This window comes from Pollicipes pollicipes, unplaced genomic scaffold (genome assembly GCF_011947565.3).
Source record: "Pollicipes pollicipes isolate AB1234 unplaced genomic scaffold, Ppol_2.1 Scaffold_7262;HRSCAF=8765_pilon_pilon_pilon, whole genome shotgun sequence".
NCBI classification, from domain to species: domain Eukaryota; kingdom Metazoa; phylum Arthropoda; class Thecostraca; order Pollicipedomorpha; family Pollicipedidae; genus Pollicipes; species Pollicipes pollicipes.
This window is the reverse complement of record NW_023597055.1, coordinates 185,836-208,158: the sequence shown is the minus strand read 5'-3', so window position 1 is coordinate 208,158 and position 22,323 is coordinate 185,836. Positions and strand designations below refer to the sequence as shown.

At 62.6% G+C, this 22,323-nt stretch overlaps 1 protein-coding gene across 1 annotated transcript in view; it reads left to right on the top strand.

Moving 5' to 3' along the window:
• Positions 1-645: 645 nt before the first annotated feature.
• The window catches only part of LOC119114324 (uncharacterized), an 80,119-nt gene continuing 58,441 nt past the window's right edge, over positions 646-22,323 (top strand). Inside the window, exon 1 of the mRNA XM_037238519.1 lies at positions 646-750. Within this exon, the coding sequence (XP_037094414.1) occupies positions 737-750 (14 nt within the window). The 5' untranslated portion in view covers positions 646-736. The remainder of the gene's footprint in view (positions 751-22,323) is intronic.

Genomic DNA, 22,323 nt, shown 5'->3' with positions numbered 1-22,323 from the left:
CTGGACGGCTGCGACTCTCGAATCACGCTCCTGTGGCCCCGCGCGGCCGGGTCCCGTGACGGCAGTGTGACACCGTGGATGTGTGACGCGCTGTGACGCGCGGCCGGCGATGACGGAAGTGGCGGGGCCGCGCGTGCGGTCTCCGCGGCGCTGCCACGATCTGACGCTCAGCGTGCCGCCGGCGCCGGCGCCGGCCGTCAGCGCCGCTGTCAGCGTCAGCGCCGTGGCCATCAGCGGCCGGCCGCCGGCCGACGTTCACATCGTGCCGATCGTGCACATCGCCAACCAGACAGCGGCGAGCGACACGAGCTCCGTGGGCGCGGCCACGCCGCGGGGCGCGGCACCGCCGGCGCCGCCGCAGCGCCGCTCCACCGACACGCAGACGGAGGCGCCGCCGGCCGACGCCGAACGCGAGCAACGACGTCGCGAGCGCCGTGAGCGCCGCGAGCGCACCGGCAGCCGCCGGCCGCCGCCGCTGACGCCGGCGCCGGCGCCAGCGGCGCGCTCGCCGGCGGCCGGCACGCCCCTGCCGGACCTTCTGAACTCGCACGTGCCACCGCCGTACTCGACGCTGCCGCACGGGGCGAGCCGCGGCGCACCGCCGCCGCCGCCGCCCGCGCCGCCGCCGCCGCCTCCGCCGCTGCCGCCGCCGGCCGGCCGGTGTCCGTACGTGCCTCCTCCCGGCTCGCCGCAGCGGCCGGCGCTCTGCTTCGGCGACGGCTACAACCTGGCGGCCATGGGCGGACGAAGGTAGGTCACGGGGCGTATGGCCGCCGCCGCCGCCTCCGCCTCCGCAGCAGGTCGAACGGGCGCCGTGTTTGCGGAGTGTCTGAACAGGGGCGAGCCCAGCTAATCCAGAGTGGGGGCGTCGGGTGCCCACCTGGCGGATGCAAATTGGAGACACCCAACCATGTATTTTTACTGAGCTAGGGGAGGTTGATTTCCCCTCAGCTTCGGCCCTGGGTGCGCGCCTGGTTTCCAGGGTAACGGGTTGTTACCCTGTCAACAGTGTCGGGCTGGGTGTTAATGGTAACCTGTGGTTGGCGGCGGCGGAGCGCAGCGACACCGGTCTTATCCGAAAACATCGCCGCATAATGAAAATATCCTGCGGCGAAGGAGGCCGTGACGTCACGGAAATTAGGCGGGCCGGGAATTAAACACAGCAGCGGTCTAATTTACGGCGAACGGGCGCCGGGCCGGACGATGCGTCACGGTTTGAAGGCGGCCCGCAGCCCATGACGGCCTCAGGCGACGTTCTTCCCGAGGAGCCCTGCAGGCCACCGATGCAGCCGCGTTGCTCAAACTAGTGCTGAGCTGACCCTGCCACGACGACGCTAGGCCGAAGTTCGGACAGCGAGGCGGGGCCGTGCCGAACTGCTAGACGTGCTGAGCCGTCGCCGAGCCGAGTCTAGCGAATTAAGCTCAGCACTCAGCGAGCTACGCGCCGCCGTGTGCGCAGCTGAGTCGCGCGAGGCGCTGCGCTGACGTCAGCGAGACGGCGCGGCGCTGGACACTGCTCGCTGCTGAGCTGAGGATGGCGGAAGGGAAGAGTGGTCCCGCTTCACCACTGGGTAGGCTGGCCAATGACATAGCGGCTCATTTTCCATGTCTGCGGCGGCGGGCGTCGCGTTATGTGGGAACGACCCCAGGATAGCCCAGGACGGCCTGAGGACAGACCCAGAACGGCTTCAGGATAGCCCAGGACGGCTTCAGGACAGCCCCAGAATGGCTTCAGGACAGCCCCAGAACGGCTTCAGGACAGCCCCAGGACGGCCTGAGGACAGCCACAGAACGGCTTCAGGACAGCCCAAGAACGGCTTCAGGCCAGCCCCAGAACGGCCTGAGGATAGCCCCAGGACGGCCTCAGGCCAGCCCCAGAACAGCCTGAGGACAGCCCCTGGACGGCCTGAGGACAGCCTTAGAACGACCTGAGGACAGCCTTAGAACGGCCTCAGGACTGTCGGGCTCTCGGCGGTAGTTCGCCGTCGGTAGTCCGGAGGCTCTGGCCCGAGACTTATTGTGCTGGTCGCTCCCTGAGGTTAAGTTCTGCCCTGTGTTGCGGTACACGGCACGGGGCGCTTGTAGATAGCGCGCCTTCATGCGAGAGCTGGATGTCCACTGAACGGTGATTGTCTGGCTTTTCGTCAAAACGGGATGGACATCACTTTGAATCGTTACAAGTGTAATTGGTAACGGCAACAGCATGGCGAGAACAAAACCGTTCTGAAAAGACAGCCCAGCGTTGAAAAAAGCTTGGCGAGCCGTTGTGCCTGCTGCGAAACCTATGTGAGTTCGTAGCTAGTCCAGCGTTGAAAAAAGCTGGTCGAGCCGTCATACCTGCTGGGAAACTTGTGTGGGTTCTTAGCCACATGATTCAGTAGACCCACGGGTGGCAGTTCAGATCAGCTTAGGCTGGACCGTCGTTTACACGGGGAGCGAGATTTTATATTATTATAATACTGTCGTTAACACGTTATCCAATCATGGCTTGGTCGCGCCGGCGCAGTCGACACCCTGACCCCGTGAGCGATGCCCGGTGACCCGTCCCAGGCCACGAGCCGCGGCGGCAACCGCGGGTGACCTCTTGACCCCCGCCGAGCGGGCCTGTCGCCGCCGGACAGTCAGCTGGCTGACATGACAGTCAGCTGAGCCAGCCGCCAGGGACGACGAGTCGCGCGCTGAAATGGGAAGGCCTTTGAAGAACGTGGGAACCTGAGAACTTTGGAACTGGCTGGGGATGTTGTTGGGGGAGGAAGTTAGCAGAGAAACCTAGTTACAAGTCCGTCCGCCTCTTGGCTTCTGTATCGGCACCCCTCACCGCGTTTCAGTCATTGTGAAGGAACTAGTTTTGAAAAGCCACGTGGCGCACATCGCCACCAGTCCCGCCATGAAGTGCCAGCGATGACGTAGATCACCGCATTGGCGTGCAGTGGTCGAGACACCGAGAAGAATACCAATGGATATGACCAAGCTCTCACACGATGCGACCAAGAGTGGGCGGTTTTTCAGGTCATTGGGGTGGGGGGTCGTGCCCTCCCGCACTCCTACGCCCCCGGCTGGCCGTCACATTGTGGCCAGCCGGGGTCGTGTTTCGGCCGTGCCGGGTGGCGGTCGGCGGCGATCACCTTCCGCTGGGTCAGGTGCCCGGCGCGTCGGCCACCGGAGCTTCGCCGCTGGCTACGCCCTCGGGCGGAACAGAGGCGCACGCGGCAGGCTGGATATGGGGGGGGGGGGGGGACCTATCAGCGTGGCCGGCTCATTTGGCAGTGGAGCCTTTCGCTGCATGACGCATGTAATTTCTTCTTCCAAAACGGTAGCCCCGTGAAATTTTGTGTGTTACGCAGCCAATGAGTGAGACACGGCGGCGTCTTGGGTAACAATATTTCGACCCTGTCCCGTTTCCAAACTTCAACATGTCACGAACGTCACGGTCGGTGTGGCGAAAAACTGCCGCACCCGGTGACCACGCTCAGATTTGCATCATCGGTCGCGCCACAGCCGACAACCAGCGGCGGAACGGTCAGCGTTCCTTTAGTGCACGCCCACGACTGTCGTCACAGTTGCGAACTGTGTCCCTGTCCTCTCTCGCTGATGTTCTGGATGCGCCCTGTCCTGCCTCGCTGTTCGCCCTGGCTGCTCCTGCTCGCTCGTAGCCAGTCCGTCCTGCCCGTCGCTCCTGCCCTTCCCCAGCGCCGACCTGGCTGCGCCCCTGCCCTCCCCGGTCGTCTCGTGGCTGCGTGCCGCCTCCCTGCTCGACTCTCCCTGGGGTGCGGGACGCCCCAGCCGGCCCGTGTCACCCGCAGCAACTCCCGCCGGGCCGCGGGCCTGCCAACTAAAGCAGCGTCTGTCCTGCGCGTGCGTCGCTGCCGACGACAGCGACGGCCGCCACTGGGCTTCGTCCGAGACCCGCACTGCGTCGCGAGCGGTGCTGCTGAGCCTGTGAGCGCGTGGTGATCGGCCCCCCTCTCCTGGACCTGAAGCGACGAGTTTCTCTCGTCTGCCGATCCGTCCTCGGCCTCCCCTCCTCCGCCGGGACGGCGTTGCTCCCGCGCGCCGTTGCTGTTCCCGTACGTCGCACTCCCGCGGTTATTCCGGCGCGGCGGGACTGCCACAACGCGTGCTCCCAGGGGGGCAGGGCTGGAGACTGTTGCGTTCCGTCCCCGCACGGAGGGCGGCACTGGATCTTGGACGTCCGTGCGCTCCGTCCGATGTCATGGCAGCGACAGGGATGGGCTCCTGGGAGCGCGGGGCTCGTGATATCGACTCTGCAATCAATGATGGCTGACGTAAGGATGGACGGAGGATAACACGGCCCGGACTTAAGTAGCCGTTTCGCAGCACTGAAAAGAGAAACATTAATAACGCTAACGATAATGTACCGCCGCAGATCCCGTATGCACCAACTCAATAACTACTTAAAAGCAAAGTAAAGGTCCTTTTCCCCCACGCGTCTCCTCGCCCTGAGCGCAGAGGGCCTGGGAGCTCTGCGAGCATTCTAGAAGTGGCCTTGTTACCGCGATGTTGGCGGTGGACTTATCTCATGGCAGAGCGCGCCGCTGTGTTCGGGCAGCACAGTGCGTGCTGTGTGGGGACAGCACAGTGCTGGCCGTGTGGCCAGTGTTTGTCGAGCTCTTCATCCAGGGCCGGCCGCCCGCGGGACTCACAGCGGGTGCCGTGTTTGGTGGGCCCTGTGTCTCTGCTCCTCCGGCTGATAGGTGTCAGCTGCCGGGGGTGTTACGGAGGGGGAGCGGTGGTACGCTCATACGCAGCAATTGGGCGCTGGGAAAGGGGTGGGCATGCAGTTGCCTATTGGTGGCGAGGTTCAGGGAGTGTGCAGTGGTGGGCTTGGACGTCCAGCTGTTGTCTTTGTTACGTGACGTGGTGCATACCGATAGGGCCAGCTTTCGTGCAGAAAGATCTCATGTCCCAGCGAACATGTGATCTCCATTTTTGGTTTCGAAGCTCCTTGTGCGTTATATCTCAAGGGCTCGTGGCAGCACTAGCCTGTTATAAACAGCGATCCCGCTTCGTGGGCACCGGGCACAGCTTCGGGTCTTTTAAAACCAAGGTTGACCTACACCTGACACAGTCCTCCTCCTTTCTGGGCAAGCTGCTCCGGAGTCCGTTCTAAAGGCGGATTGTGTGCCAAGGGGGGGGGGGGAGATATCCGGTAATCCGTGCGACCTAATTCGGACATTCATCTCCGTCCAACTTGTGCAGCCGCGCCAACAGCGAGGACCCATCCCGGGAGTCGTGCCAGCCGGGGGGTATTGTGCGCGCCGCTGGCCCGCCGGGCCGCCCCCTCTCGTGCGCGAGGGGCCCGTTGGAAGGTCACGCGGGGCGACCTTGCCCGATTGTGCGCGGCTCCGCGGCGCCGGCGCCCCGCCCATTATCCCGCGTCCGGCACTTCTCCCCTGCGGTGGACCGAAGACCTGCGACGTCGTAAATCGGCGGTGCTGGACGCGGCGCAAGGTCGGCCCCGTGTGCTGGACCTCGCGCTGCTATTCAGGGGGAGGAGGGGGCGGGCGGCGGGGAGGGGGAGGGGCGCCGTGGGCCGGGAGCGGCGTGCCGGAGGAGACGGCGACATTTCCGGTCCCGACTGCCCCTGACACGCTTCACCCGAGATCAGATAGTCGGACTGATCGCGGCGACTGCATTTACATGCCGACGTAGCGTGATGTCAGTAAACTGGACGCGATCACCTTGAGCCAGAATGGCGGCGTTGCGTATCGTAGAGGTGTGTATTCTACGCATGGCTGGGGACCCTGGGCATTGAGGGACATTCAGAACTCCCTCAATGCTTGTGCGGTACCTTAGACATATTGTGCGCAGATAGGCTGTGGCTACCTTGCTGGGAGGAGAGGTGCATTGCTCGGAACCAGCCTGGCCTCCACAACCGCGCCAGAAAACCGGACGGGACCCTGGTGGTCGAAAGTTCCACGGCGCTACTAACTTCTAAATGGAACGCCCTCGACGCGGCGGGCGGACGAGGGCTGGTCTTGTTAGCCATACAAACAGCGAAACGGGTCGGCGGTCTCCGACGAGGCCTCGCGATTGGCTCAGTGTGGTAGTTAGTCGTCGTTCGCGTGCCGTAGGGGTGGGGAGAGGGGCCGGGGGGAAGCGATCCCACCGCCCAACCTCCGCTAGCTCCGTTGTCCCGGGGAAGGAAGGCGCGTGGGGCGTCATAATTGTTTCTCATGTACAAGTTGATGCGACGTGAAAGATGTTTATTTTCGTCATAGAAGTTGTGACGACATTTAAGCGACATATAATTAAATTTTCGCCCTAGAAATTTGTTATAGAAAGCTGTGGATGTTTAGAAATACCTACACGCTTAGACTTCTGAGTCGATCGATGTCTGTGTAAGGCGATTCGGCAGGGACGCGCCATCGCCTCCCCCCTCCCCCCCCCTTTGTGACGGCGGAGCTGGTGCTGTAGGAAGCGTGAAGCGTGTGAGGGCGACTAGGGTCGGTCTCCCGTGGGCGCGAGGGAAGCGGGCAGGTTTCCAGGACGGCGTCTCACGCCGGCGGCAGCGCGGCATAAGCACTGTCTCCAGCGCCGTGTTCATTTCTCTACCTTATCATTCCTACATCCCATCCTTATTCTCGTCTGTTTGCATCCTTCATCATACTCTTCTCCCGATGCCTTGATATCCGCCGACAGACACAAGAAAAATCCCTTGTTTAGTATGGGTGTTCGTGTCTCAAATACAGGTGCTACGCCCCCGCGGAACGCGGTCTGTGGTACGCGGAGGGAACGGGCCGCCCGGTGAGCATGCGGCGACGGGAGACGGGAAGGGCAGACACTGGCTTCTGCGCGATGATCCCTCCTCCAAGCATCCCCACCCTCCAAGCACCATCATGTACGGCTCAATAGTGTGGATGCTCTGTCTGTGGTCGTGTTCCCTTCTTCGCCTTTGTCTCCCAGCGTCCGGTGCAGGATCAGGAGCTTCGGTGATTTTCACGTCTTTGAAACGTTAGGGAACTTGACGTTGGGGAACTTGTTCTGAAAAGGTTAGGCCGGATAACATAGCTTTTTAAACCCCGGAGTGCCATAATCTCGCACCGTCAGGCTGGATAACATTGCTTTTTAAATCTCGGAAACGTCATCTCTAAAGGGCAGCCCGGTTGACATGGTTTATCTGTCTTCCATCCTACCGAAAGCTTAATTAATTATTTTAATACAGACCCTTAAGCCGCAAATATCTATTTCGAAGGACGATTGACCAAAAGTTCTCATGAGCCTCGGGTCCGGGAATTAATACCCGACTGTGGTCCGTTCGTGCGCACCAGATCAGCGCACAGCGGCCCGAATGTCTCCGTCCCACCGCCCGGCTCCACCCGCTTTTAGACGACCGCTCTCCACACCATCGCCGGCCCATTTTTCTGGGCTCCGCGCCGCGACCGGCCGCCGGCCGCCCTTGTCGCCATGGTAACGGACGAAGCCTTTGTTGGCGGCCGGCGCCGCCGCGATCAGCTGACGCCGCCCGCAGTGGGTCAGGCCCGGTCAGGCCCGGACAGGCGCGGACAGGCGCAGACCGCGCGCGCCGATGCAAAGCAGACGGGGGCGGCGGGACCTCCGGCGCGGCTGCCTCAGCGCGCCGTCTGGCTCGCCGTCTCCGCCGCCGGTAACCAGGCAATGATGCCGACAAGTGGCCGCGGGCATTACGCCGCAGCGCGGCTGAGGCGGCGCGGACGCGGCAGACGTGTGACGACGTGCTGGCGCGCTGGCGCGCTCGGGCGGCCGGCCGGCGCCGCGCTGCGGCTGGTGCGGACGCGCTGTTTGTTTGCGATCCTGGACGTCCTGCAAGTGCGACCTGTGGCGGCCCAAGGGCGCGTACGGGCGACGCGATACTACACTTCATGCACAGCTCGCAGCCGCAGCCGCTGAATGGGTTGTGTTCCGGGGCTGGGTACCGCGCGGCTTGCCCCGGCGTGACCCTCAGTTGAATCGGGTCCACGGTTGGATCGGGTCCACGGTTGGATAGGCTCCACGGTTGGATCGGGTCCGCGGTTGGATAGACTTCATGGTTGGATCGCGTCCACGGTCCGCTGCGGGATCTGACAGGATCTGGTCTGTGGCGTGATGTCCGCGCTAGATGTCGGATCTTGTCCATGTCCGTGCTTAGCTGGTGCTTGGATGCTCTCAGTGTTCGGATCTGGTTTGTGTTCGGAATTGGTGTGCACTCGGTTCCGGTTGTGATGAGTTCTGGTCATTGTCCGGATCAAGCCTCTGTCAGAGCCTGGTCCAGATCGGACCTGGTCCTTGTCCGGTTCATCAGTGTCGGTTTCGTAGATGCTCCATGTTCAGATCCGGCATTGGTCCAGATCTGATCAACGCCGAGTGCCAAAATCTGGTTAACTGCACCGTTTCACATGTTCGGATCCGGCGCACGGAGAGCCGGGTCGGAGTCTGAACCAGGATTCGGTGTCACCCGTGTCGCCGCGATGGGTCCGGTCGCGCCGGCGATGTGGATCCGCTCCGCGCCGACATGGACCCGATCTGCGCCGACATGGATCCGGTCCGCACCGGCATGGATCCGGTCCGCGCCGGCATGGATCCGGTCCGCACCGGCATGGATCCGGTCCGCGCCGGCATGGACCCGATCCGCGCCGACATGGATCCGGTCCGCACCGGCATGGATCCGGTCCGCGCCGGCATGGATCCGGTCCGCGCCGACATGGACCCGGTCCGCGCCGGCATGGATCCGGTCCGCGCCGGCATGGATCCGGTCCGCACCGGCATGGATCCGGTCCGCGCCGGCATGGACCCGATCCGCGCCGACGTGGATCCTGTCCGCGCCGGCATGGATCCGGTCCGCGCCGACATGGATCCAGTCCGCACCGGCATGGATCCGGTCCGCGCCGGCATGGATCCGGTCCGCACCGGCATGGATCCGGTCCGCGCCGGCATGGATCCGGTCCGCGCCGACATGGACCCGGTCCGCGCCGGCATGGATCCGGTCCGCGCCGGCATGGATCCGGTCCGCACCGGCATGGATCCGGTCCGCGCCCGCATGGACCCGATCCGCGCCGACGTGGATCCTGTCCGCGCCGGCATGGATCCGGTCCGCGCCGACGTGGATCCTGTCCGCGCCGGCATGGATCCGGTCCGCACCGGCATGGATCCGGTCCGCGCCGGCATGGACCCGATCCGCGCCGACATGGATCCGGTCCGCACCGGCATGGATCCGGTCCGCGCCGGCATGGATCCGGTCCGCGCCGACATGGACCCGGTCCGCGCCGGCATGGATCCGTTCCGCGCCGGCATGGATCCGGTCCGCACCGGCATGGATCCGGTCCGCGCCGGCATGGACCCGATCCGCGCCGACGTGGATCCTGTCCGCGCCGGCATGGATCCGGTCCGCGCCGACATGGATCCAGTCCGCACCGGCATGGATCCGGTTCGCGCCGGCATGGATCCGGTCCGCGCCGGCATGGATCCGGTCCGCGCCGACATGGATCCGGTCCGCGCCGGCATGGATCCGGTCCGCACCGGCATGGATCCGGTTCGCGCCGGCATGGATCCGGTCGGTGCCGACTCAGCGTGGCGTCCCGGCGGTCCGGTCCGGCGGTCCGGTGCGGCTCATCTGAGTAGGAGCCCCCGCGCACGTGAGCCGCTTACCTAGAGGCCAGCTCGCGTCCCAGCCAGCCAGCCAGCTTGCGAGCCTCCCAGCCAGCCAGCTTGCGACCGGCCCGCTGAAAAATAGAACGTGAGCGGTAGAAGATGAAGCAAGCACCCGCCGCCTGCGGCAGCGTGGAAAGGAAATGCCTTCCTCTGGGCCGTAGCAGGGTATGGTAGAAGAGGGGACTGGAGAGTGTAGGGGCATTGGCGTCTATCTTCGGACAACTTAACCGTTAGCCATGGGGAAAATACTTTAAACCCAATGTCCTCCCCGTCCCCCATCTCAGAGGTGCCGCCAACACAACGCTATGCTGGAGATGGAGGACCAGCACCTGACCTGGTTGACCCGGACCCGGGTGTCGTCGGCTGTTTTGACCCCGCGGACGTCTCTGGTCGCAGTCACTTATCGACTGGGACGGCCGCGATACCAGTGCTCCACCGGGAGCGCTCCAAGTGGCTAACTCGCTCGGGGCAGACCCGATCCACTTTGCTCAGGCCTTTCAGCAACAAAGGCGGGCGCGGCTCGAGCGGTAATTGGGGGTTTATTTGATGGGGCCGCCGGCGTTGGATGGGCGGAGAGAAGTGACTGGCCGACACGGAGTGCCCCGCGGCGGGACCCCCGGCGGGACGGCCGATGAAGACCGGCATCAGCGCCGGTCACGTAGTGCGCGGCGCGACCGGCGGCCGCCGTCACGTGGGCCAGACGCCGGTCACGTGAACCACGCCTCGGCCGGGGGCTGCAGTCACGTGACCGACGCGAACGCGGATGGCACTGCATGGAGGAGCGTTTGGCCGGATTTGTTTCCCCTCCCCATTGCTTGGCTTCGGTCGGGGACAAGCCCAGACAACGTCGAGACAAGCCCAGACAACGTCGAGACAAACCCAGACAACGTCGAGACAAACCCAGACAACGTCCAAACAATCCCAGACAACGTCCAGACAAAACCAGACAACGTCCGCGGCTATTTCGCCGCGCAGATCTTGTCACCGTCACGAATAACAACGGCAGGTGGAGACTCGCCTCATTTTCCCCCAAAATAGTTTTGCTTCGTTTGAAGAGGTAAAAAGTGGTCCGCACAATACTCGCTGCTCACGCTTTTCCCATCATAATGTTACTCGCAGGCCACGCTGTACCCCTGCGTTCCATTTTGACCGATCCAGCCACGATTGATCCCCTAATCTCAAACACGGGGTGATAACCACGCTCTCGCGGACAGCTGAGTCCTGCGCGGCAGCGGAGCGCCGGGCACCACCGCGGGTGACCTTCGCACTGGTCGTGACGCTCACCTGTCGCCGTGGGCAGGCAGCCGGCAGACAGCCGCCGGCGGGCGCGTGGTCGTGCTCGGCGTTCACCTGGCAGTGAGGGACGGGAAGGGGGAGGGTCTGGCAAATGTTCAGCCTGCACGCACGACTCGATCCGTCTATGACCGTTTGTGACGATTTAATGGCCTGTCATTGAAAGCCGCTTGAGCTCCCTTGACGGGAGGGCTGCGGTGGTGATTTGGTGGCCAGCCTCTCCCCGCGCGCACCCCTGGTCTGACAGCTGGCCGCTGGATCAGCTGACGACTGTGGAATGGAGTGAGGAGCTCCCCCGCCGTCCACCGTGGGGGACCAGTGGTAGCCAGCTGATCGGACCAGCCTTCAGGGGAGGGATGCCCTCCTGCCAGTGAGCCGATTGGCCCCTCCCCCCTCTGCGGCTCCCAGGGAGAAGGGGAGCGGCAGTTGGCCGGCAGAAGACCTCGCCACTTCCAGCGATGAAGTGTGGGTGGCCTCGCCCCGTGCGTCACCTGATTGCGTATTCGGACGCGTCCCGGTAACGACTTTTTCGCATAGCTGCGGGTGCTGTGGGAGCAGAGCGGTTGTGTTTCCGACTACATTAAATATCCATTAGATGCTAGAATCGCTGCACGATTGCATTCTCTTGTTCCCCTTTCCCTAGCTGTTCACTATTGCACCGCCGCGTGCTTGGGACCGCGTCCCCCCGCTGTCGGACGTGGTCTTGGCGTCGTGCTGCGTCAGCTGGAGAGTTGGACAGCGACGGGACTGGCTCTGCTGCCTCTGCGGCTCCAGCTGACTCTCAGCGCCGCAGCTGGCCCTGTGGCTCGAGCCGCTGCCGAGTCTGTGACTCGGGCCGCCGCGGAGCCTGTGACCCGAGTCCCGCGGAGTGTGTGACTCGAGCCTTGCGGAGTTTGTGACTCGAGCCCCACGGAGTCTGTGACTCGAGCCCCACGGAGTCTGTGACTCGAGCCCAACGAAGTCTGTGACCCGAGTCCCGCGGAGTTTTTGACTCGGGCCCAACGAAGTCTGACTCGAGCCTCGCGGAGTCTGACTCGAGCCTCGCGGAGGATGTGACTCGAGCCCCAACGGAGTCTTCTGTGACTCGAGCCCCACGTGACACGCACGGAATCTGTGACTCGAGCCCTCCCAACAGACTTGAGCCCCGCGGCCGAGACGGCGCACACTAGGGCGATGTTGGACCGGCCGCGCCGTATAAGCCGCGCCGCGCAGTGGCCGCCGCGTGTGGGCGTGCAGTCGGCGACGCGCGAAGGCCGGGCGAGCGAGCGCCCGGCGACGCCGAATCCGGGAGAAACCGGCCGCGCCGGGCGGGGAATGAGGCTGGAGTCTTGACAGGCACGTGTCCAGGAGAGGGAGGCGGGTGGACGGCACGCCGTGGAGAGCTCGTGCGGTGGAACACGCTCCTCGGCGCTGCCACGTGGGTGGAGCACGTGCCGTATGTGCTGTGGAGGCGGACGCGGGCCCGGGATGCACCGTGCGTACGGAGCACGTGTGCTGAGGAGGCGGCGTGCAAAGGATGTGGGCGCTTGCGAGAATCAGAAACCCTTCAATGTCACTTTTGACTGTTCCGCTCCGCTGCGGTCAGGCTACTAGCATTTCGAAGCTGGAGTTGCCCGAAACCCCGTCCCTCCAGCTGTGCGCGTGACACCGGCGAACGAACGACCCTGGAACCGGCAGCTTACGAGCCGTGAGTCAGCACATCAGGAGCTGACAGGCGCGGGTGGGACTCGGGGTTTCCATCGCAGCCACAGGACCAGCGAGGGGGCGAGTGATTCACCGCGCGCCGAGCGCCCGCCTCGTGCTAAGGCAGGCCTCTGCCGTGGAAGACACCTGCAGGCGCCGTACGCTGCACATCTGATGGCGTCTGATGACGTCATCAATCAGTCTGATGACGTGGCTTCTGTGCGAATCAGCGGCCCTGCCACTGCTGTTTTGTGTTGAGACAGAGAGTACTGAAATATCGGATGAAGAAAGCGGTTCCCAGTTGCCGTCTTGCATTGTCCTGTTGATGCGTGCAGCGTCGACAAAACAGCGGTACCCACCGCGCGTGTAATTCGGCACTGTAGTCGCAGCTGCCAAACCCCAACAGCCCCTCATCAAACAGCAGCACATCACCAAACAGTAGCGCAGTTATTCTCACAATGTGGCGCCTTGTGGGGGTGCCTGGGCTCACTTTCTCCGTTTCATTGTTTATGAGTGTCGCCTCATGACGCCCTAGTGTACGATTCTCCCGCTTTTATGTTGGTCTCGTGTTAACCACCGTGTTGCTTTCGCCGGGCTACATGCTGGACTGCCGCCTTTGTTTCGTAAAAGCCCTTATACGGTTGAGCCTGTCTGTCCTCTTAGCAATCGTTGTGTTCGTCTTACACCGGTGTCATGGCACCGTGTCGTGCATGCATGCGTCATACCCGACTGACCATTGTCAGATGATACTTGTCGCCGAAAAAATGAAGACGAACGCAGCCTGTCCCACACCGTGCATTACGTGGCAATGTCATGTAGCAATGCGAAACTATGATAATTGAGACACGTGATGTCAAGCTGTGCCAAGGAGAGTCGTGACGCTTGTTGACATTGCTCTTTGAATATATTGTGCAGTGCGCCGTCTTTCTGTTCCTTCGGAACACTCCCGGTTTCTCCCTCTCCCTGTCTCTCGGCCTCTCTCCCTGTTTCTCGGCTCCTCCCTCCCACTGCCGGCGGCCGGGCGGGTCGGTGACACAAGAACGGCACCGGACGTCTAGCGGCGCGCAGATGCCTGATTCTCCTCGGCCGCGGCCCACTCTGTTCCGCCGGCGTAGCGGGCCGACCGGCGCCGAGTGGCGGCTGGCCGCTGGGACCAGCGGCGACCGGCAGCCGGCCGCTGGGACCAGCGGCGAACGGCGACCAGGCTACGGTCATGGTCTTTCGAGGTCGCCACTCGTGGCTGCGCTGGCGTGTGCCGTGTATGTGTGGAGGCGAGTTGCCTCTGACGTGCGATGGGGAAGCTGGACCGTTTGCCACTGGCGTGTTCTCGTGGTGCACTCGTGTGCTGACAGCAGCAGCCCACCGAGCTTGCGGAGACGGTTTAAGTTCGCGAGGTGTTGCACCTGTTGTGTGTAGTTCTTGGAGCTTGTAACAGCTGAAGGAGTTAGCTGTTTGAAATACGGACATTAGCTGTTTGAAATGCGGACACTGATGAAGTGCTTTGAAGCTCTTAAAGTGTTCGCTGTCTCGTCGCCTGGCGCCAGGTAGCATATCGTGGCATTGACCGAAAATAGACAGTAGGAGGAAAGATGGGAGGCTCATGCGTGGCTTCTTAGTCAGTATCTCTTGAGACGGAACCCTGATGGGGCCGGTGTCGGCTGTCGCCAGCTGTCGCCTCACCCACACCCTCGCGGTCCCCGTGCCGGTCCCGGCGTGCCCGTGTCAACACCAGTGTCATTAGGGCCGCTACGCTCCGTCAAAGGCGGCGACCTCCTGGTGCGAGCGCTCTCGGTTTCCGATGGGGCCCGTATGGGGATGGGGGGGGGGGGGGGCGCTGCTGGACTGCTGACAGAAGTGTGGGAGGACGGCTCTGAGAAACTGCCGCGGCGCCGCGACGGTCGGCAGAGTTGTGGGCGAAAAACGGGCTGATGACGAGTTAGTTGATCAGACTGGAGACGCAGCCATCGAAACTCTTATGTGGTGTCCTGTGCGCCCCAGTCCTACCAGACGAATAATGTCGGAACTACCGCGGGCGCTGGGTGTTTTCACCATCAATATGTGTGTGCGTGAACACATAATGATGAAAAATTCGAGGTATAGAAGTAAACTTCAAAAAATCGAAAACATGTAGCCTTGCTTCACGCCATGTAGGCAATTTTTGCTGGGGCTTTTCATGAGCATTTTGAGTAGCGTCCCCTCCTTCTCATTGCTAACTTCTGCGCACTTCCCTGTGTGCAGTTGCCGTGTGGTGCTTGATTGCCGTCGGTTCTGATCCACCGCCGGTGGTGTTTTCCGCACCTTCAACCAGCTGCGGCGGGCTTCACGTTGGAAGCAGAGGTTCGCGCCGCCTGCTGGCTGTACTGCCCGCCGGGGCGCCGAGGCGCTGAGGCGAACTCTGCGCGAAGCCTCCACCGGCGGCGGCGGCGGTCGTGCGCCAGGCGCCAGACCCGGTGCCAGCTGGGCCCACCACCAAGCGCACAGCGCGTGCCAAGTGCTGTGACGCCACCATTCGGTGCGACAGCCGAGGCGTCAGATCGCGCTGGGCGGCCGGCTGGGCCGCCCCCCCCCCCTCCGCTCACCTCGTTTGAACACCGCCTGTGCGCTGTTGGAACACAACTGTGCCCTGTCCGGACAAAGAGCGTGTCGGGTCAGCATAAACTCGCCATCCGTTTTTGTGGCGTGCCACCCGGCACAGCTGGCTTGCTGGACACCGCACCGCTTCGGGACGGGGGAAGGGGACGGGGGGGGGGCGACACTTGTGCCGGCCCAGATGTGGGCAAGGTCGCCAAGGTCACGGAGCAGCTGGACGGCGCCGAGGGGGGGATTTAGCGACCGGTGATTGAAGTGTCGATAGTCGGCGCCGTGACGCGGTGATCCTTCTGGGACCGCGAAAACCAGAGGTGTTGGTTGAGCTTCAGCCGGCCCACCGTTCGGGACTGGCTCAGTCGCGCGGACTGACTCAGTCGCGCGGACTCAGCTACTTGAAGCAAGTGCCGGCTATGGTCCGGCAAAGTTTAGCCGATGAACCACCGGCTTCCAGCTTTAGTGTTGCGAGCTGCCCACCTCTCTCCAACCACTCGTCGGACGTCGATGCATGGAGCCGTGTCGGGAGCGGACCCGACGTGGGTTTGCACCTCTCGGCGCCCACTGCTCCTCCGAGTCACGCTGAGGGGTATACCTAAGCCCGTCCTCATCTGCGCGGCCTTGAGACGTGCCGGCGGATGCGCCACTCCGGTATTTCCGCCGGGCCGTATCGACGGTCGGACCCGAAACAGTCCGGCGGAGTCCGGGCTCGCTGAGATTCTCGAGTCCGTAGCGTGGTGTGGCGGCGCCTGCTCCAGCGACTGGAGCGCGATGCAGTCGTACTGAACACTGCACGCTTCATGGTGGCCATCGGTGTTTCATCATCGCTTTGCATCCCGCTGGTGCGTCGAACTTTGACCCCGAATCCAGGCTGCCTTGCTCGGGCTTTTGTCTGGATTCGTTCCAGGACCGGACACATTGGGGTATTGTCCACTGCTGGTGCGAGTGCTTTGAATGCCTGGTGACCGTGGCACGTACTTGTAATGCCCGGTCAAGCGTCGCTAGCTCCAGCCAGCGACGTGCCTCTCCGTATCCTTCTGCCCGTCTGTCGGCCTCTGTCCCAGTCTGTTGACCGGCTGCCTGTCTCTGTCCCACACAGCCAGCCAGAGATCTAGATCTCTCTCGAGATCTCCCAGCCGTCCGTGTCTGGCTCAGCCCACGCGTGCCTTACCTTTTCTCATCTCTGCCTGCCGTCCCCCCCGCCCCCTCCCCCTCCCCCCGACGCCGGCCCGCGGTGCTGCCCAACTCGCCAGGGTCTCGTCCGCCGCCCAAATAGTGGGCCCTCCTCGTGCCGGCCGGCCGGCCTCCGTCGGAAGGCCGCCACGCGGCTCGTGGTATGCCGGTCACGTGTCGGCAGCGCCTATACACCCGAGCAGGCCCTTCGTCGCCGGCGTGGTTTGCTTTGGTGGCGGCCGCCGCACCGGTGGCGAGCGCTCGGTCGTCCGGCCGGCCTGCAACCCGAAGAGGCGTCATCGCAGGGCGGTGGCGAGTGACGAACGGGTGCTTGGGAGTGTCTTTGCCGTGCGGGTCCGAGCCGAGTTTGCGTGAAAAGTGAGGTGAGAGTTAATCGGGAGCCGCGGTCGCCGTTGTCCGCCTCACGGTCTGGCGACAGCCGCCTCGTCCAGAGACGAACTTTACAGTCCGTCGTGAGCAGGCGCCGCCCGCCCACGTCCTCAGGTCCGCTCGCGCGGCGCGCTTACGTCCTCATGCCTGCCCGCGCCGCCCGCTCACTTCCTCCTGGCGCCGCTCATGATCCGTGCGCTCCAGAAATCGGGGTGCGATGCCAGCACAATAACAAGGGGCACGGAGCATTCCCTTGGGATCAGTCCATGCACGTGCTGCTCAGGCGGGCATTCTCAGAGCTGACCGGCGCTTTCGTCTCGCCACCTGGCCGTGTCGTGGCCCGGCCAGCCCGGCCTGGGCCGGCGCGCGGACTTTGGCTGTGGAGGCGCTGGCCTCGCGGCCGGTATTCGCTCGCTCCCGTGCAAGCCGTGACCGCCGTCCCCACACCGGCACGACCCGGCGCCCAAGCCTCGTCACACCGTGACTGGCGTTTTCCCCGAACGAAATGTCGTAACGCCCCTGCCCTCCCCCCCCCCCCTCCGCCGGGGAGGGGGCGGGAGCTCAGCTGAGCGGCACGGTAGAGACGGCGCGCGATGTCGCTCGGAACTGGTTTTTGGCGGGCGACGACGGCGCCGCGGCTTTGTAACGGGCGCTGCCGCGACAAACCGGGTGATTGGGTCACACCAGCGGCCGTCTGGTGCCCCGCTGCAGGCGGTGTTGATATGCTCCACCAGCCAAGTCGGTGTATGCTGTGATGGAACGAGGGCCATGGCTCGCGTTTTCCGTTGATGCTTCATAACATGTCATAATGATAGGGATGCATCCATACCGGTGTGCGGTACGCCCTACTGCACGCGTGCTATGTAAAAAGGTATATACTATGACGCAGCGGTGTAGTTTCCTATTCAGTTGGAGCCTTTTTTTAGCTCTAGAACGGGGCCAGCTTTCGGGACAGAGCGGTTTCTTGGTGTATTCTTGCGATAGGTTTCGACATTTTTCACTATTTAGCCTCAGTACTCGTTTTTCGAGGCTGCAGCCCCGCTCTTAAGTGTCAAAACCTCTCTTCGACGTTTCTGCGAAGCGCCTGTGGAGGGCGATCTGCCTTCGCCCTGACGTCAATGTGCGAAGTCATGCAAGACTCAGACTCGCCTCACCTACCAGAGTAACGGCACCTCACTCCGGTTTCGGTGATGCGGTCAACAGTTTTGCACCCGGCGAGGTGGCGCCGTGAGGGATTTCCGACGGCTCTCGGCCGACACTGCACCGCGTTTTCCTCGCGCGCCCTTCCTGCAGCTCGGCGGGCGTGCGCCGCATGACACTGACCCCCCTCCCCTCGTCGCTGGCGGCGGGGCGTGCCTCTGCGCCGGCTGCCAGCCGGAGGTCACGGCTGGGTATCCAGCTGCCAAGGTCCGGCGGTCCCGGCGGCCGCCCCGGCCGGCCGAACGGCGCCGAAGAATGCAGCTGACGTGAGAACGCGGCGACTGCAACGCCGGTGTCGGCCGCTGGCGCCGGCTGGTATGCTGCGCCGCTGGGCACCGCCCCGCTTCGCGCCCCGCGGCGCCGCCTCGGCTTGGGAAACGGGCGGGGACGCGGCGAGTTATTGGCCGCAGGCAATCTCGCCGAATTCGCTCGGCAAACACGCGATATTGGCCCGGTGAGCCTGCGGGCGTGTTTAGGAACGCGGCGCAGGAAGGTTATTAGGCGTCCGCGTGTTGAGCTAAGGGAGGGCATGCTTGGGGATGGGGCTCAAAAGGCGACCGGCCGGAGTGGACCCTGTAGCTGCTGTGTGTGGATACCAACGCAACTTTCCTCGAGCAAGATCTGAGGCGTTATTTCGAGCGTTGAAACCAGCCCCGTGGAGATCGCCGATCGAACGAAGTTCGTAGTAAAGATAGCAGCATCCTGGTGGGTACGTGTTTCCTTCTGCGGCTCCTGAACTGCGGTGCACCGCCGCCGCTGCAGTAAGTCACGCAGACCCGACCATTGCTGAAGGGAGCGGGTGGGCCAGCGGCGCGGGAGTAATCCGTTTAGCGACTTTTTTACCGTAGCCATCCCACGATATAACGGGCAGCGGGCATTCAGGGTCGCACGGCGAGAGCGTGACTGACTGGCCGCCGCAGGTCTCCACCCGGCGACATTTTCGCATAGATGGAGAGTTTCCTCCTGTCATGGGGTGACCGAAGAACTGCCGTGCGCCCTCGCAGGTCTCTTCGGTTGGGGCTGTCGGGGGGGGGGGGGACGCCGAAATACTGAAATCCCACTCGGGAGTGATCACTGAGGCTCCGTCTCCGGTCACGCTGGGCAATTATGGCTGATCGCGCCATCGGGCCGGTTCTCCCAAGGCCTGCAAGGCGGCACGTTTATCTCGTCGATCACAAATCGTTAAGCCGCGCCATCGTAAGGCGATGGCTTTCGCAGACTCCCCGTGAAGTGCTTCTGGTGTCGGGCGCGAAGCTTGGGAATTGTCCACAGCGCGCTCTCTTGCACAACGCTTGCTCGTGGTGGACACTGGCCGTGTGGCGACACCTCCGCCGTGCACCGTGGTGTTCGTTGTGCGTCTCACCAGGGTGCACCTTGACCTTCGTTGAGGCAAAGGCGGGGGGGGGGGGGGGAGGGCAATAAATACATGTTTGAAGAATGCAGTTGTGGACTCGTAGCTATGTTAATGCAGCGTTTGGGCTGATATATTGACAACATGTCGACCGAACCAAACGCTTTGTTGATGAACCGAAACAAACATTTTGAGAGGCCCACCATAGTTCCAAGGCCGCCACTTCCCAAGCCGCTCAGAGCTGGGGTGGTGCGTCTCCGGCGCTGGGCGTCTTCCGGCGGCACCGGGCCGTCCCCTAGCGTATGGGGGATCCCGCCGGCCCTCCGTGTATCGATGTGGCGTCAGGACAAACAGCCGGGAATAGCCGGCCGGCGGCCCCTCCGTTGGGAGGGGCCGCAGGAGCCGCCGCCGCCCGCCCCGGCTCCAAGTCCGATGCCACCATTGTCGCTGTTGCTCCCGAGCTGTGCCGGTTCGGACGAGCATTGCGGCACGGCTGTGGACGGAGAACGGAGGACGGAGGACGGAGGACGCACGCGCTACTACGCAGTGAACGCTCTTTATTATAATGTGTGGAGATGGGAGAGAATAGCTGCAGATCGTATTGATGAATTTGACACTTCAGTCTAAATTCTAACGAGCTCATTTTATAAACGAATTACACGTCTGCAATGACGACGTTTTCAACAGCTCGATTACCACTTTTGAGGCAAACTGACTCTGAGGTAAAACTGAAACGGTCCACATTTCAGACTGTCGTGAGTTGCCAAAAACTGCAGGGAAACTTGATCACGTATGCGGAATTAGCGTTGTTAGACATTTCCCGCGAGCCACCTCGTCAGTTGCATGCCACTTAAGTCAAACGCCTGGTCGAGATCGATCAGGAGGCGCCGGCCGGTCGGCGTATCGACGCGCGTCACCGACCCCCGCGCGGCGACTCATCGCGCGCTGTGAGGGGCGTGAGTCACCCGATGATCCGGTTGAGTCCACCAGCTGGGAGGTAGGGAGGGAGGGGGAGGGCGTGGGGGAAGGCGGGCTCAGGGCGGCGACAGCGGACTCTGGCGCGACAGTGGAAGCCGGGATGGAACGTGGTCGTCCCCACGCCGGTTGGAGCTTTGGGCGACGCCGCGTGTGTTTGTGGTTGAGATCCCATCCATGCGTGAAACGTAACGTGAAAGTGAGACGTTGTAAGGATGTAGAAATGCAGTCTGTACCGCGATCTGAGGCCTGGAAAACACACTACGTAGACGTATGAAACACTAAGGTTCTGTCTGTGGAAAATCTACGGCACGTGTCGTCAGTGGTGTTTTGTGTGCCTTGGTAAAGGCCTTAAGGCCTCTGCTCGCTGTGCTGTCTTTGGCTCTTAGTGTTTGAATGCAACTACTGAAAATGTTCAAAAGTCATTGCAGCAGTAAGCACTGCTTTATTGGGGCGTGATCTGGTCTCCAGCTATCCAACTATTTTTTTCTGGGGCTCCGTTTATAGCTCACGTATGTAAGAACAATGCCAAACCACTTCCGCCTTTGCTTCGTCTCAGATGCCGCCGGCTGATGCGGAACCTTTTTCACATGGCGTTGTTTGCCTTTCCTGCTTGCGGCCTAGCCTCAGAGCGTCCCCAGGCAACCCAGCTCGGGCATCAGGTGGACAGCCACGTCCGAGCCCTGTTGACTCCGAGGCGCCACACCGCCGGTCGCTCAAAACAGGGGCTTTTTGCGCCGCTTATCTGGTTTGTTTTCGCCCGTTTCGGCGTCCCGTGTTCGCTCGGCTGCGCACGTGGTCTGCGCGGCCACGATGCAAATCACGCGCCTCACGGCGGAGGTCAGAGACAGGTCGAGCGTCGAATCTGGGAGGGGTCCTGGTATCACGCTACGAACCGGGCTGTTGTGACCACACGCCAACCATAGGGAGAACACCGGGAAATCAACCCCAGGGAGAACTGCAGAAGTCAACCCCAGTAAAAAACCCGAAAGTCAACCCCAGGGAGGACCCTCAGAAGTCAACCCCAGCGAGAAGTAGCATTTATTTTGCACTGTTCTGGGCTATGGCCTCATTGCCCCCCCCCCCCCCACCGCTGGATCCGCCACTGCTCAGGGCCAGAGGCACGCACGACTGGGGCTCGAGACCGGCCGCCCACGGCCCCCCCCCCCACCACTGGATCCGCCACTGCTCAGGGCCAGAGGCACGCACGACTGGGGCTCGAGACCGGCCGCCCACGGCCCCCCCCCCCCCCACCGCTGGATCCGCCACTGCTCAGGGCCAGAGGCACGCACGACTGGGGCTCGAGACCGGCCGCCCACGGCCCGCTGATCGGGGCGTCTCAGACGCGTGTGGATGAGATGGACGTGATTGCTAGGTTGTGCTGCTGCTGAAACGCTCGCCAGGGTCTGTTATCTCATTTTCGATTGCTGGCACTTGGCTAAAACCTCGGCTAACCTCCGGCGCGGTGATGTCATTTTCTCAATGACCTCGAGGTAAAAGCTATAGCTCTGAATGTCTCCTAATCAAACGGGAATTTTCACCCGGGCGCAGTATACTGTTTGACTATTGTTCATTTGCCTGTCGCCACGCGGGTTTAGCATGTCAGACAAAGCAAGTGGAACCACGTCCGGAAAAATTCCTTCCATGTATCAATCACTGTCTATGTGAAGTTTCGTGACAAATATGTGGCGTTTCCCGCGGTCACCCTGTTCTCATGCACATGACCATAAAAGCTAGCATCCATTTTTTTTTCACCAAGGGTTTAATCAATATTAAGAGTACGTCTGACCACCTGCGCAGCATTGCTGTTTCGCAAGTCGCGAGACTTACTCATCAGAACCAGGGTCATCGCCATGAAAAAGCGCTGCCGTCCCTCCCGTGATTCACCGCGCGAATACCACCGTCTGTGTGACGTCACAGCCGGCCTCTCAGCAGGCTTCCAAGCTGCGCGTGCTTCTTGACGGTGACGCCCTAGCGTGGCGCCGTACAGGACGTCGTCAGCGCCAAGCGTACGTAGCGTAAGACGAGACGGGACGCGGCAAACTTTT